We start from the raw sequence: 15182 nt of genomic DNA, 5'->3' as shown, positions 1-15182 counted from the left end.
GAGTAGCCAGAGCCTGGGATCCCCAGGCCGTTCTGAGCTCCCTGGGCCCTCTTGCCCCCTCCTCCCCTCGGCGAGCTGCGCACAGGCACCCCCATTAAAGCCGACTCACGACCCAGGGAAACCAGGGCCCACCGTGGGAAGAGCAGCCCCAGCAGCCACATGGCACAGGCCTGGGCTGGGAACTGGGGCTCAGGCTCGAACCCCAGCCTCGCTGCGTTCTGCTCCGTGGCCTTAGGCAGGTCCCTGCCCCTCTGATTTCCACGTCCCCGTTTGTGTAGTGATGTCCGCGACGAGAAGGTCACGTCGAAGGCCCCGTCGCCTGTTCCTTTAGCTCACGAAGGCGCCCTTCGTCTGACGGGCGCGTGTGGGAGGCACAGGGCTCCCGGGAGAGTGGGCTGTGACACGGAGCGTTCTCTCGGCTCTCCCTGCCCCGAGCTTACTGTGCCACCTGTGCTCCCAGGTCCGCGGAGTTCCGAGACTTCCTGAAGACGGCCCTGGATAAGAACCCAGAGACCCGGCCCAGCGCCGCGCAGCTGCTGGAGGTGAGTGGGTCCCCGGCCCCTCGCCCGGGGCCGGCGGCCTGCCCCTCGGCCTGCCCTTCCTTTGGGCGACCGCTGGGGTCAGCCTTGCGTTTCTCACCTGGCTCCGGGGACAGTGTGCATAACCACTCGTTCATCAGCCGACACGCCCCGTCCACTCTGGTCCTTCCACCCATGTGACAGCCTCTGACATGCGGTGGGAGGACAGGAGGAGAGGCCACTCCACGGGCCCAGTCTTTCTTTACGTTCAGCCACTTTTCCCGAGCACCTGCTGGGTGTCAGGCGTGGCGCCCGAGGTGGACATTCGGGCCTACAGTGCAGCTCAGTTATGTGTGGACCGGGGTTTGAAAAATCCTGGGTTCAAATCCCAGCTCTGCCTCTTACCGGCTGTGAGACCGTGGGCGAGTGGCTTAACTTTTCTGTGACTCGGTTCTTGCTCTGAAATGGGGATAGTAGCGGTGTCCCCCTTATCGGCTCATGGTGAGGATGAACCGAGAAGATGCTGTAAAATGCTTCGCTTAACTGTCAGGCACTGTGCTCAGTGAGTGTTTGACGCGTCGAATCGAATTATTAAAACACAGAAAGAAACCAGGATGTAGAATGGGGTCTGTCTGCCAGGGGACCACGATTGTTCCTTGTGGATTTCTGCAGTGTATTTGAGAGCAGAGGCGTGGGGGACCAGAGGCCTCGTTTTCTGGGTGTTGCCGTGTTTGGTGGGGCAGCCGGAGGGTGGGGGTGGGGTGAGCCTGCTGTCACTCGCTGATGCAGACGCTCCGGGTGCTTGGGGCCGATTGTTTCCTGTAAGCAGGCACCTGCTGGCCCCATACATCCGGCCTCCAGGACATTCCGCTGTGAGGAGACAGCTGTGCTCGTCCCCAGTGGCCGCCCCGCAGCCCTAGCCTGCACCAGGAATTTCCGTTCCGTAGTCGGAAAAAATGTCCTGCTGCGTCCTCAGGGGGAGAAAGGAGAGATCCTTTGAGATAAGCGAAGCATCTTTCAGAGCATAGGCCGCTGTCAGCTTTTTCCACTGCTTTCCGTGCCTGAGCAGGGGAGGGTGGTCCATTACTGTCCCCTTAGGTGGGGACGCTGACTTAGAACAGGCTCCCTGAGGCCACCTGGCTTGGGAGCCAGAGGTAGGTCCAGATCTTGGCTTCCCAGGGCCCCTTCCAGAGCTGGTCATGTCTCCACCTCGGCCCTTGTATCCGGCAGCTTCTAGGAGGTTCCTCTTGGCCTCTCAGCTTTCCCTGCATCTGCCTCGAGCCCCCTTCGGTCCGTGGCTCCTGGGCTGATTGGGCAGACATTCTCTGGGACGGTCTCGCACAGCAGTCACCCAGGCTCTGACGTCAGGCTCGCCTGCCTGGACCCTTAGTTCTCTCTCCGGGCCCGAGTTTACACTCCTCACCTGTAGGATGTGGGTAGTGCACCCTTCTCGGAATGGCGTGAGTGAATGAGATCCCATAGGCACCACTTGTAACGTCACGGCTGTCGCCCTCTGCACCAGCCGTCCCGGCCTCGCACGAGGGTCAGCCTGTCTCAGGGCCTTTGTCCTGGCTCTCCATGCCGCCCGGAAGGCTCTTCGTGGTTGGCTGTCTTCTTCAGTCATTGTGCAGGTGTCATCTTGTCGGCGAGTCCTCCCTCCGCCACCCTATTTAAACGGCAAACTTGATGCCCCCTGACATCCCTAATTCTCTCTCCCTATCCTACTTTTAATTTTTCCCTGGCACATAGCACAGGGCGATTTCACTTACTCGTTTGTTTCCTGTTGATCTTTCTGACTAACGTGTCAGCCGTCTGAGGACAGAAGTGTTTGTTTCGTTCGCTGACGTGTCCCCATAACACACTGTTACGTGGCCATGTAAGCCAGTCCATGCCAGGTGCTGCTCTAAATGTGTAACGAAGGTTAAGTGATTTAGCCATTGTGACAGGGTCCTATTCACATCCCTATTCGACAGAAGCTAAGACTGAGGCGCAGAGAGGTGGGGTGGCCTGCACGAGGTCACACAGCTTGTGAGTGACAGCTGGGACTCCGATCCTAGTCGTCTGGTCCCAAAGCCTGTACTCGTACCCCTCTGGTTAGCTGCCTCCAAATGGAGGGAGGAAAGAAGAGATGAAAGAAGTTAGAAGGGAGGGCAGATCGAAGGGAAGCCGCTGACACCCGAAGACTCGGAAACGCCATTAGGCATTTTCTAAGGCCAGCGTTGGCACGCGGGACCCCCCTGGCCGACGGTTTCTCAGCACACGGAGGAAAACTGGCTCAAGGCCTTGGACGGGATGTCTGTGCATGGCTGCGAGGTCCTGGCTGGAAGACGGGTGCCTGTGGGCGAGCTGTGTGGCATCTCGGGGCTCCCCGCAGAGATGGCACAGGGCAGCTATCCCTCTTCCTGAAGGAGCAGATGGCAGATTCCCCTCCGATCCGGGCCTCCTGCGGGGGGGCCAAGCTCTTTCTGGGGACCGATGTTCCAGCCTGTCCCCTTGTAGGCACACACCCCAGTGTCCTTTGTCTCCTTAACGGGCCTTGGCAGTTTGGGGGTCGAGGAAATGTCTGTTCTAAACATCCCTGGAAGTAGTGGAGTTGATGCGGGGAGGGGCGGTCTGTGCTTTGTGTCCCGGAGCAGGTGACAAAACAGTGATCCAGACCTAATAAGCCACAGGAGGGCCTGCCCGTCTGCTGGCCCTGCTTGCCCCGGATTCCAGCATCTAGGCGTCCAGGGGACCTGCTCTGTTCACCTGCCCCTCCATCAAAAGCTTTCTTCTCCATGTCCCCCCACCCCCCAGCCCCCATTTACTGAGGACCCTGGGTTGGTCGGGGGAGGCAGCAGAGCAGATGGTTCAGCCTCAAGGCGCGGCTCCCGGCCATCCCGAAGGGCTACTAATCTGGTCAGCATGTGGTTGCTCCGATGAAAACCTGGTATTTCCAGAAGCCTGGCCTGTATGATTTATTTCTGCCACATCTGTTCCGCCGCTGCCGTGGAGCGATCTGTGGCTGCTCGCTCAAGTTCTCGCGTGTGAAGTTGTGCAGTGCAAGCTCGGGAGCCTTTAGGGTCTGGTTCTCACCCTCTGTTCCAAAACGCTGTGCTCTGTGGGGATGTGGGAGGAGATAGGAGTGGCCACAGGTGCAAACTGGTGCCTCAAAGGCATCTCTGTGATGCCGCCGCCGCCGCTGCTGCTGCTGGTGGTGATGGTGGTGATGGTCGTGATGGTGGAGGTGATGACGAGAAGGTATCGATGATGATCGTGCCGTAGGTGATAGCTGTCAGATTTTGAGCACTTACTATAATGCTTAGAACGACCATACTGTTACTCCCAGTCTGCGGATGAGCAGACCGAGGCACAGACTGAGGTGCTGGTGTTGGGAGCAGGATTTAGGCCCAGGCAGCCCGGCCCTGAGTCCGGCCGTACTGCTGTACCCGCTGCCCCCCACGACGAGTGACTCGCGTTCATAGTCCCACTCAAGACCCCCCGGAACCATGCTGCAGGCAGACCGACACCTTTAAACGGTCGTCAACGTCACTGCTGCGCTGCAGCCCGGCAGTGGCTTCCGAGAATCAAGTCTCAGCTTCTCACCAGGGGCCTCGTGTGCACCCCACATCTTCCCCTGTGGCTCCCCCACGCTGCTCGCCCGCAGTTTCTGCTGCTCCGGCCCGGTGCCTCCAACACACCAAGCCCAGTCTGTCTCAGGACCTTTGCACTTGCTCCCTCTGCCTGGCATTCTCTGTGCCCACATCTTTCCCTGGTCGGCCCCTTCCCCTCCCTCAGGTCTCAGCTCAGATGTCCCCTCTTCCCGGAGACCCCTCTGACCACAGCCCTAAGTAGCCTCGCCCGCCCAGGCCAGGTTGATCCGGCCTCATGCTAGCCTGTTACCGGATCTGAAACGATCTTGTCATTTGGTTACGGACCGTTGTCTCCCACTCGGCTGCTGGGCCCCAAGGGCCAGCGACCTTGCCAGCCTCGCAGCACCTGGTACGTCGCTGGCCTCCCCGTGGTGGCTGTGGTGCGCATCAGTGAGTGAGTGGGGGCATGGGAAGAATGGAATTCGTCAACTCTTTCCTACTTTGGACTCACCGGAGAAAAGTCACACTGGTTTGGAAAAACCAAATGACAAGCGAGTGAGGTTTATTGCTGGTGGGCGTGCAAAGTCCAGGTGTCGACCCGGTTGAATAGGGCGCTGCCTGTGGCCTTCCACAGATGACCTGTTTGTTTTTTCTTTTCGCCCCTGCCCCCGCCCTCCGGCCCCTTAAACGAAGATAAAAATGCTTTTAGTGGACCTTTCCGTTGTGAATGTGTTTTCAAGGTCCTATAGAAAATTCATTTCCTCTGGTCATTGGCATGATTCCTTGCAATCCTGACACGCTTCCCCCACGGATAAATTTTCTGACAGTGAAAACGGTGAATTCCACGAGAGCCTTCCTGTAAATTTCAAATAAACGAATTCCCACTGAATGTCCCCTCCCCCGCGTTCCTCCTCAGCGCCCCGGGTGAGTGTGGTGAGTTGAGGACAGCCACATCCCCGTCCACAGCCAGGTGCTGGGAGAAGATGCCCAGTGACAGCCTTTCCCCAGGGAGCTGTTTGTGCCGACCTAACACCGGAGGCCTTAAAGCTTTGGTGTTTTGCAGCGTCTGTGAAAGAGACGTGACAGCTCTGTAAACACCTTGGAGTAGAACAGATACCGCGCTGCCTCAAACTTTTGCAAACACACATGTCCACCCAAAGACATCTGGGCATGTTGACAGCAGCTTTAGTCACAGTTGCCAAAACCAGGAAACGACACACATGTCCGTTGGCAGCAGAATGAATGAATGAACGAACTGACATGTTCATGCAGCAGAATTCTGCACAGGAATAAAAGAGGGGCAGTTCGCTGATACACACGGCAGTGTAGGCGAACCCCATCGTTTCAGCTCACACTGTTCGAAGCCAGCCAGCCAGCCACAAAAGGCAACTCACCGGCTGGTTCTGTTCGTGTAAAGTTAAGGAGCAGGCAGGCCCGGCTCTGAGCCAGGCGACTGTGGGGTGTGGGGTGGACTGCAAGGGGGTACAGGGACCTTTCCGTGGTGACGGAAATGCTCTGTGCCTTGGGCTAGTGACGGTTACACCAGGTGTATATACATGAAAAAGATGGGAAAAGTCACTGCGTTTAATGATTTGCTGTGTTATTTAATAGTGAAGTGTGTGTGTGTGTGTGTGTATGGTATATATTTTTGAAACTATGTATTAAAACCTTTTAAAAAAAGAAAGCAGATAACACAAACTGCCCCAGCATCGCTTCAGCTCCAGCTTTGGGCTGAGCGCTGTGGTGTGCATCATCTCATTTCCTAATCTCCTGCAGGTTTGGCATCATTGGCTCTTCAGAGGCGAGGTGCCTGCGGCTCAGAGAGGGGAAAGTGACATGCTCAGTGTCACGGCTGGTGGGTGGCGGAGCGGCCTTCGCCCTCTTTCTGTCACACACAGGACTTTCCGAGCTGCCTCTGGGTCTCCCTTATCAAGTTCACGTTCCCCCAGCCTTTGCATGCCCTCCTCCCCCCAGCCCTAAGCGGTTCTAACCCAGGTGTCCTGTCTCTCTCAGCATCCCTTCGTCAGCAGCATCACCAGTAACAAGGCTCTGCGGGAGCTGGTGGCTGAGGCCAAGGCCGAGGTGATGGAGGAGATTGAAGATGGCCGGGATGAGGGGGAAGAGGAGGAAGCCGTGGATGCCACTTCGGTAAGGCCCAGAGCGGGTGCTGGGGAGGGACGGGACCCCCACGGGCCTCGGCTGCTGTGGGAGGGGGCCTGAGAGGCGCAAGGAGTCCTTTCTGTGTCTCCCCAGCCTCAAGGTCACAGGCTGTGACGCCACAAGTCAGGTGAACTGGCACGGGGGCCAGGGTGAGGCAGTGGGGCCATTGGTGGGATCCTGTTAGTTACCAGGAAAGACTGGGGGTCTTGATTATCACACGAGATCTTCCAGTTCTTAAAAGTTGACACTTTGCTTCCTAGCCCTTCCCCCGTTGCGGCTCACAAGGTGAGCACGCTTTTAGCACGCTGTGGGGTACACTCAGATAAAGGCTGCACATGACCAGAGGTAACCAGCCGAGGGGCTCCGGCCCCCCCAGATCCTGCCCGGCTGCCCTGAGTGCCCCGGACACCCACAGCCTGGCACGTTTGTAACCTGTTTGCAGCTTTAGCTGAATCCAAATTTAAGTAAAAGCTAATTTAAAAAATTTAAAAACGTTTGAGCCAAGTAGAACACGTCTGTAGGCTGGATCCTGCCCTGAGCTGCCGCTTTCGAATCGCTGGTCTAGCCGTCTGGGGAGGGCCTCGTCCGCGAGGGGACATCCGCCGTCCAGGCGGTGCTGTGGGGCTGGAGGCGGGGCCGGGGCGCTGGTGTGGGGACGGCAGGATCAGATCTGCATATCTGAATTGTTGAATAGATGGCGGGTTAGAGTTGCTTCTGGAAGTTTCCATATCCAAGGTCGAAAACCAGTGGCCGTCAGGACCCCAGGGAATGCTTAAAAGCAGGCGAATCAGCCTATAGCACGGAAGGATCAGGGCACGGATTATGTCCCCGTCCCTGGGAAGGATGGGCACGGGCGGGGCCTCTGGGCCGGCCAGCTCCACTGCCGACCTTAAGGTGACCGACCTGGAAGGCGACCGTGTGTGCGAGCGCTCACTGTATTCGTTAAGCTGGACGTTTACATTTTCTCCAGAGAAGTAGGTGTTCCATTTCCAGTACTTTTCACCCCCCAAAAGCTGTAACAAACAAAAACGAAACTTTAATAAGTTAGTGGCTGGTAGGCTGGACTAGCCCCTGGATAGGCTTGATTTGGCTTTTATGCAATTTTTAAAAAACCTGAATTAGTTGCCATCTAAAAATCAGATGTCATGTAAAAATCCAGATTGTAGCTCGTTTGAAAAATTGAAAGGTCTGGCCACAGGGGACCCATTTTCCCATGTTGTCACGATTGGCCGGAGCAGAGTGGCCACTGCCGCCTTTGGATGGGGCATGAGCTGTCTGGCTGGCCGCAGTCGCCTCCATTCCTGTGAAGAATAACAGGTGTTAAACAGCCGAGATTCAAAGATTCAGGAGATTCCTGGTCCTCAGAACAAGTGGTAACTCATTTCACTGTCGGGTAGGCGACATGGAGTGGTGAGGACTGTGGCTCACTGGACACTGGTTATTTCCCTCGCACTGCACTTTGTAGTGTCTGACCTTCTGACTCTGGCCTTGGACATGCATGGCCTTGACCATGTGTTTTCCCTCTAGCCTCTGGAGAACCACACTCCCGACTCTTCCGAGGTGAGTCCGGTGAGCCTCAGCGCCGACGACGACAAGCCTCTCACCCCATTGCCACCCAGCCAGCCTCAGGACAGGGCGAATGGGCCCAGCCAGCCCTCTGGGGACAGGTGTCTCCCAACCATCAGCCCCCCAGATGCGGCCCCTGGAAATGAGAACGGCCTAGCAGTGCCTGTGCCGCTCCGGAAGTCCCGACCGCTGTCGATGGATGCCAGGATTCAGGTGTCCGAGGAGAAGCAGGCCCCTCACCTGGATGGAGGCCTCAGTCCAGCAGCCAGCCGGTCCCAAAAGGCGAGCCAGAGCCGGCCCATCAGCAGCGCCCTGGAGACCTTGGGCAGCGAGAAGCTGGCCAACGGCAGCCTGGAGCTCCCCGTCCAGGCATCTCCACGCCCTTCCAAGAGGAACTCGGACGCGGGCAGCCTCTCCACCTCCGAGAGCATGGACTACGGCAGCTCCCTCTCGGCCGACTTGTCCCTGAACAGAGAGACGGGCTCTCTGTCCATCAAGGTAACGTCACCGTCAGCGCCCCCAAAGGTGCCGCAGAGCGCGCTGCTCGGGTTTGGGCTGTGAGAGCGTTCGTGGCCGCCTTCCATGTTCAGGCGGCTCACGGGGATTGTTGTTCCTTTTAAAAAGTGCTTTTAGTTGGATTCCTAGTTTAATCTGCAAAATACCTGAGTTCAGTCTGGGACTTCGTCATGTCAGACTGTTGGTTTGGGTTTAAATTTCAGCTTGGGTTTCCGTTTAAATTGGGTTTGGCCAAAGGCGCTGGTGAAATTTGGGGGAGAGAATTCTAGAAGTGGAGGTTGTCTCGCTTCCAGCTCAGCCATGCGGGGCCAGCCGGTGACCGGTAGAGTCAGTGGCCTTTCTGGAGGAGGGGGGCATTGTGAGTGACAGTAGCCACGGTGCGAGGGGGCCTGACACTGCAGAGTGATCCAAACCAGAAAACCGAGGCGGCCCCTTCAGCCCTTCGTCACCGTACAGATGAGCAAACAGGCTCAGGCGGGAAGCGAGGAGCTGGCCGGACCCCCGACTCTGTGCTCTGAACCCCGAGAGCCATTTCGCCTTTGCGGTGGGGGCTCTGGCCGCCCCCGTTCACTGCCCGCACTGCTGTCTGCAGATGTTCTTGAATTCACCTCTGGTCACCTGACTAGGCCACACTGAGGGTCCCATCCCCAGTCAAGGCCGATTTGGGGGGAGGTACTGTATCTTTTCCTTTTTTTCTCTTCGATTGTTTACTCAGTGAAGAACACACAGTAGAGACTCAAAAACATTGGCCAACTGAGAGCGAGTGAGAGAGAAGCAGCCGCTGGACACGCGGCTGTGGGAGCAGGAAGCGAGCACACGCTGCCGGCCACCGGGGCGGGCAGGACAGCGCTCTCCTGGGATTAGCATCGGGGCCCACCAGCCCATCACCTTCCCTAGGACAGGTGTCCTGTTCCCTCTCTAAAAGTGAAAAAAAAAGTAATTAAAAAAATAAATAAAGGCCGACCCACCCAGAGCAGGGAACCCCCCCCCGCCTCTTCTCAAGGGCGTTGAGAACATTCCTCGCTGGTCAGGGAACACGCTGTTTTGGTAAGAATCTGCTGGCCACGTCAGCACCCCCGGCGTCAGGGGCGGGGGCTGTAACCTCAGGGACCTGTGGCCCCACGGGCGGGAGCGGTCCTAGTGTGAGGGCCGCGGCCCCTGCCACCCACTCACCGCCGTCCGCCCCGTCTTGAGTCCGGGGACACGTGAGCTGCATGGTGGAGGGAGTGAGAGTCGGGTGTGACTCCTCGGTGCCGAAGACGTCCACAGCCCCTGGGCTCAAGCGAGCAGGAGTCGGGGGGTCAGAGCAGACTTTCGGGGCACAGAGACCGTGGATGGGAGCCACCCTGGCCCTCCCTCTCCCCTCTCTTGGGCTGGGGGTCCCCAGGGCAGTGTGGGAAGAGCAGAGCTGGGCTACAGCAGGAAGGGCCTTGGAAGCCAGCTGGGAGGTCGGAGTGGGGCGACGCCGTGGCGACCCCACGGGGCCTCATCTGAATCGGGACGCAGAACTTCCAAAGGGTACCGAGCACTGCCAGGAGTCACGGGAGAAGAGCAAGGTCATGAATGATCTCACGGTGCCTCCGGATGGATGTGGCCTGCAGTGGAGTTCGGGTCAGATTGGCTTCAGCTGCCAAATCAGTTGTGAACTCGGTTTTCTGGGCTCTGTGGTCGCAATAGTAACTGTCAGAAATAAATACCAGGTGCTGAGCGCTTGGCACGAGCCGGGTGCCGTGCTGGGTCGCCCCACGCATGTTCCCACTGGGAGGCAAGTACCGTTTTTCTCCTCCCCTGACAAGCTTTGGAAGCTGAGGCCGGGGCAGGACGAGGCACTTGCCCAGGGTCACAGCCAGCAGGTGGTCAAGGACGAGAACTCAGCTTTCTGATGCCACGTCCTGTGTGTGAGAGTTGGCAGCTGGCTGGGGGAGGGCATGGCCAGTGTCCGAAGGCCAGGAGCGGAGAGGAAGGGGTATAAGTTCAGATACTCAGGCCCCTGGATCGAGACACTTAAAGCAAAGGGACGATGGACAGTCACATCCTCCCAGGGTGGAGCTAGGGCTGTGGGGCCAGGCGGGCGGTGGGCCACACTCCGTGTCACCCACGGATCCTTAGCTGAAAGGCTGAGCTTTGCCTAATGACTTTCCTGCCAGGACTCAAGGCTGCACAATAAAACCCTCAAGAGGACACGCAAGTTCATAGTGGACGGCGTAGAAGTGAGCATCACCACGTCCAAGATCATCAGCGAGGATGAGAAGAAGGACGAGGAGATGCGATTTCTCAGGCAAGGCCGGAAGGGTGGCCGATGAGGCTGGCGGGGTGGGTGGGGGCGCGGGGACGGGCGGGTGCGGTGCAGGCCTTTTTGGTGAGAGCTGTCTGTCTGCAGCATGAAGTGATGGATCAGGGAGACACAAGGAAACCGGTGTCGCTTGAGATCCTGTACTCTCCAACCCACCCACCCACCAGGCCAGGGGACATAGCGGTGACCCAGAGAGCTGAAGCTGTTGGTTCTGTAGAATTTACACTTGATGGGCCAACACCCGATGCACGAGATGGCTGGAGGAAGTAACGGTGACATGCCAGCTAGTGCCTGGGCCGGATGGGGCCCTCGGGCTGAGCGGGGCGGCCACAGGCAGGCGGGGGACATACAGGGCACTGCAAGGCTGAGGCCTGACCCCTCGGCTTGTTCAGGGAGCCGGGAGGACGGGGCTGGAGGTCATCAGGAGAGAGCGGGGGCATGGTCCCCAGGGTCTGCAGCACCCAGGTCACGTAGGCCTGTGGGTCGAGGTGCAGGGGCCTGGGACCCGTCCAGGATGGTGGCCAGGAGGGAACGAGTGCTCGGGTTTAACCCACGCTTCGGAGGCAAGTCCGTGACACTGGGACAGACTGGCGTGGGGAGCAGGGTGCGAGGCGAAGCTGTGTGCCAGGAACCGTCTCTGCACGTTCACCACCCTCCTCAGGGGACCCTGTGTCCCCCATCTCGAAACGAGGAGACTGTTTCTCGGCAGGCCTGTCACTCGCCCGGTCACCCAGTTGGAGGGGTTCAGCTGAGCTTCTAACCAGGCCTGTCTGTGGGATTCTGCCAGCTTCCCGCTGTGGGGCTTCGGGGGGCTGAGCAGTCAGAGTGACCTTGGAGCCGTGGCGCTCCCTCGGGGCCAGGCCTTTGCGGGGTGAATCCATTTCTGGTCTGGAGAACGCTGCTAGAACGTCAAACACGTTCACATTTTTGAACGTGGGTTGGGAAGTGCTGGGTCGTGGGGAAGGACTGGTTGTTGTTTGAATGGTCACCTAGGAGGGGACCTGTACTCTTCAGGCCTCAGGCCTCAAGGGCTGGCTGGCCAGCATCTCCCCTTTGGACAGGTCAGCTCCTGGGCTGGAAACTGATTCCTGCCCCATCTAGAAGTGATGCCCTCTGGCCGGCCCCTCTCCCTGCCAGCAGAGGGACCGTGCGCTGCTCAGGTCTGGAACATGAGGCTCGCACTCACAAGGAGTAGCCTTTTCCTGTCCCCGGCCACAGTCCTGAGGCCTGGACATCCTGTCACCTGGCCAGGCCACCAGGCCGCAAGTCAGCTTTCTCATTTCTTTGTTAACTCTCTCGAAATCGCCTCCTGCCTTCTCGCCTCCCAGGGGGCAGGGGCTCACATGGAAGCTTCTCTGTGTGGCTGTGCCATTGCCTCTGGCTTGGCTGTGCTTCCTCATTACCATTCGAGAAGTGACCGCTTGGGGAGTGTCTGCCGTGCAGCCACTACAGGCGTCCTCTCATTTGACCCTCAGAGAACCTGAGGTAGAGATTATCGGCCGCATTTTACAGATGCAGGACAGTGGCCTGCAAAGACTAAGTGACACCCAAGGGCACCCGCCGCTGGAGAGTCGGCAGAGCTGAGATTCAGACAGGTCCCTTTGACTCTGGAGTGCGCTGGCCTCCCCTCGCCTGAGCAGCTCTTCCTTCTCAGACCTGTGAGGACGGCCTCACAGTGGGGTCGCCGGGGTGCAGGCCGCTGACACCGGACTAGAATGTCATTAGGCTGCCAGGGAGCCTCCGATGTAGTCAGGAGGCCCACGTTCTTTCCACATCATTTAAATTCCTTTTTTTTTTTCCTGATTATATGAAATGATACATATAAATTTTTAATGGACTTGCTCAGCAAGAGCCGCAGCTAACACTTTGGGGTTTATCTGGCCAGCATTTTCTGTGAGTACACACACGTACACATTGACAGTATATAGGTTACAAAACTAATGTATACTCTGTGATTTAGGTGTGTGTTGTGTATACATTTTGATTAGGTAATTTCATATCAAAAAGAAATAGGGTAAACACTGAAAAATCTCCCTCCTTCGCTTTTCCTCCAGGCATCTAGTCCCCTCTGTGTTACCATTTTATGGTGTAACCCTTCCAGAAACACGGCATTTAAATAGGAAAGTAACACACACGCACACACACGTGCACACGTTTTTTTTCCACCCAGATGGTAGCATCATAAACTCATTCATCAACTCTTGCTTTTTTCACGTAGAGACCATGCCATATCTGTTCATAAAGAATTGTTGCATTTAATAGATGGTTTTCCGTTAATTAAATGTCTTCTAAAATTTGATTTCTTAAGGGTTGTATAAAATTTCATCAGATGGATATATAGGCCTAATTAAGACCTATGTTGATGAGACTTTCGAGTTGGTTCTAGTTTTGTACATTATAAACGGCGTTGTCACTGATATCTTTGTTTACTTGTGTTGTGCGTCTGTGGTGCTTCTTTAGAATCAGCATCTGGAAGTGGAGCTGCTATCTCGAAGGGCATAAACTCAATGCCAAATTGTTCTCCAGAAACGTGCCAGTTTATACCTCAGCAGGTTCTGAATGTACCAATTTTCCCTACACTATCACCTATTTAATCAAAATTGTATTTCTTTTTAATTTGCATTTCATACCTGTATAGGTTATTTAAAATTTTTTTGTCTTGTTTCACATTTGTTTACATTCTGTGTCACTTTTAAAAACTGACTATTCCTTTTTTATTGATTTGTAAGTATTCTTTATATATTGAGATTATTAATGTTTTCCTGTCCATAAATGTCAAACGAAGCCTGAGCCCTAATCGTGCCTCTGCCCCAGACTGGTGTGATGCCGCTCCACGCTCCAGCCTTCATTGTCCCTGGCTGTGAGTTATGTGCTCTCTGAGGCCACTTTCTGAATGAAATGTCCACATTTTTTAACCGTTCAGGCGCCAGGAACTCCGAGAGCTTCGGCTGCTCCAGAAGGAAGAACATCGGAACCAGACCCAGCTGAGCAGCAAGCATGAGCTGCAGCTGGAGCAGATGCATAAACGTTTTGAACAAGAAATCAATGTGAGTGTCAGAAAAGACAGGTCCCTCGAGAGCTTCCACGTTTTCTTTAAGCAGAAGCTGCAGAGTGGGGACAACGGGCAGGGGAGGGTGATTCACAGCTGCCCGAGTCCCTGGGTTTCCCCATGTCGTTAGACATGGACCTGTCAACAGAATCATGTGATGGTCACAGTGCTGTGAGTCACACAGGAGCATCTCCTGTGATGAACCAGTGTCGAGCACCCTGCAAGAACCCTGCCAGGGAGCTGGTCTGGGCTCCTACACATGAGAAAAGGGACTGAGAGGTTAAGTGACTTGTTCCAGGTCACACAGCAAAGGGGTGACAGAGCTGGGATTAAAGCCCAGGTTTGAGGACCAGCCCTGTTCTCTCATCCTGCTTCCCATCCCCTCTCAGGTAAAAAGCGACTGCTGAGTTTCTCTCTCTGTGCCTTGCAGACCAAGAAGAAGTTCTTTGACACAGAGCTGGAGAACCTGGAGCGGCAGCAGAAGCAGCAGGTGGAGAAGATGGAGCAGGACCACGCTGTGCGCCGGCGGGAGGAGGCCAAGCGCATCCGCCTGGAGCAGGAGCGGGACTACGGCAGGTTCCAGGAGCAGCTTCGACTGATGAAGAAGGAGGTGCGTGCTGGGTGGGGCAGGGGGTCTGGGAGGACTGGGACCCTCTTGGTTGCAAGTGATCGAGACTCCAGCTCAGCCTCGCCTTGGCAACAGAATCTGGGGATGCCGTTGACCTGGGCAGCTCACGTCCAGGTGTCTGATCTGCCTGCCGCCCCTGCACGTGAGGAGCCGCCACTCTGTCTGGGCTCTGCTCTCCTGTGCCGGCTCCCAGGCAGGCCCTCCCCTGTGGTCTGGGCAGCTTCCGGCACTTTCTCCAGCTGAGCAGCGCCAGCTGAAAGGCAGTGGGGGAGCAGGGTGGTGGTCAGGGGATTTGAGATGCTGTCACCAGCAGGGGGCGTGGGCGCTAGGTGGGCAGACACACGTCCTCTGTGCCCCACCTCCTCTCCCAGAACAGTAGTCCCGAGTTTGGACCCCTGCATTCTTCTCCCTCTTTCCCTACCCAGCTGGAAGGGGGATGGTCTTGAGATGAGCAGGATGGGGAGGTGCATCTGGGTCCCAGAGAACAACCCACACCTCCCTCAGTGGAGCTGGGTACCAGGAGGCTGGGACAGGCTTGTGCTCTGAGACTCTCAGGAGGAAGGAGGGAGACAGGAAGGTGGATGGAAACGCCCGCCCAGGGCGTACCACTCGTACCACTCGGGCCATTCCCAGTCTCCTGATGGGTGGTCCGCAGTGGGCGAGGCTCAGAGCCCACCCCGACTTTACCGTGACAGGGTGACATTTGGTGTCTCCAAGGGGCCTCAGGCAGAGCTGCTTGTGGGAGCAGGGTCGGGGCTGGGGTGAGACAAGCAAGGCTCTCCCTCGGGCACAGGATTTAACGGGCTCCGTAATCAAGATAAGTAATATTCTAATGCAGTCTTTTAAAATAAAAACTAGCGAAAAGTATTCATGATGAACA

General features: G+C 56.7%; 1 protein-coding gene across 1 annotated transcript in view; it reads left to right on the top strand.

The window, feature by feature from the left end:
* STK10 (serine/threonine kinase 10) overlaps positions 1 to 15182 on the top strand; it is an 88349-nt gene that overhangs the window by 55433 nt on the left and 17734 nt on the right. The window contains exons 7-12 of the mRNA XM_039877812.1: positions 461 to 542; positions 6104 to 6238; positions 7778 to 8314; positions 10480 to 10610; positions 13549 to 13672; positions 14105 to 14284. Of these exons, the coding sequence (XP_039733746.1) occupies positions 461 to 542; positions 6104 to 6238; positions 7778 to 8314; positions 10480 to 10610; positions 13549 to 13672; positions 14105 to 14284 (1189 nt within the window). The remainder of the gene's footprint in view (positions 1 to 460; positions 543 to 6103; positions 6239 to 7777; positions 8315 to 10479; positions 10611 to 13548; positions 13673 to 14104; positions 14285 to 15182) is intronic.

Source organism: Pteropus medius, unplaced genomic scaffold, assembly GCF_902729225.1.
Source record: "Pteropus medius unplaced genomic scaffold, Ma_sr-lr_union100, whole genome shotgun sequence".
Taxonomy (NCBI): domain Eukaryota; kingdom Metazoa; phylum Chordata; class Mammalia; order Chiroptera; family Pteropodidae; genus Pteropus; species Pteropus medius.
The sequence above is the reverse complement of the archived record's forward strand: the minus strand, read 5'-3'. Positions and strand labels throughout refer to the sequence as shown.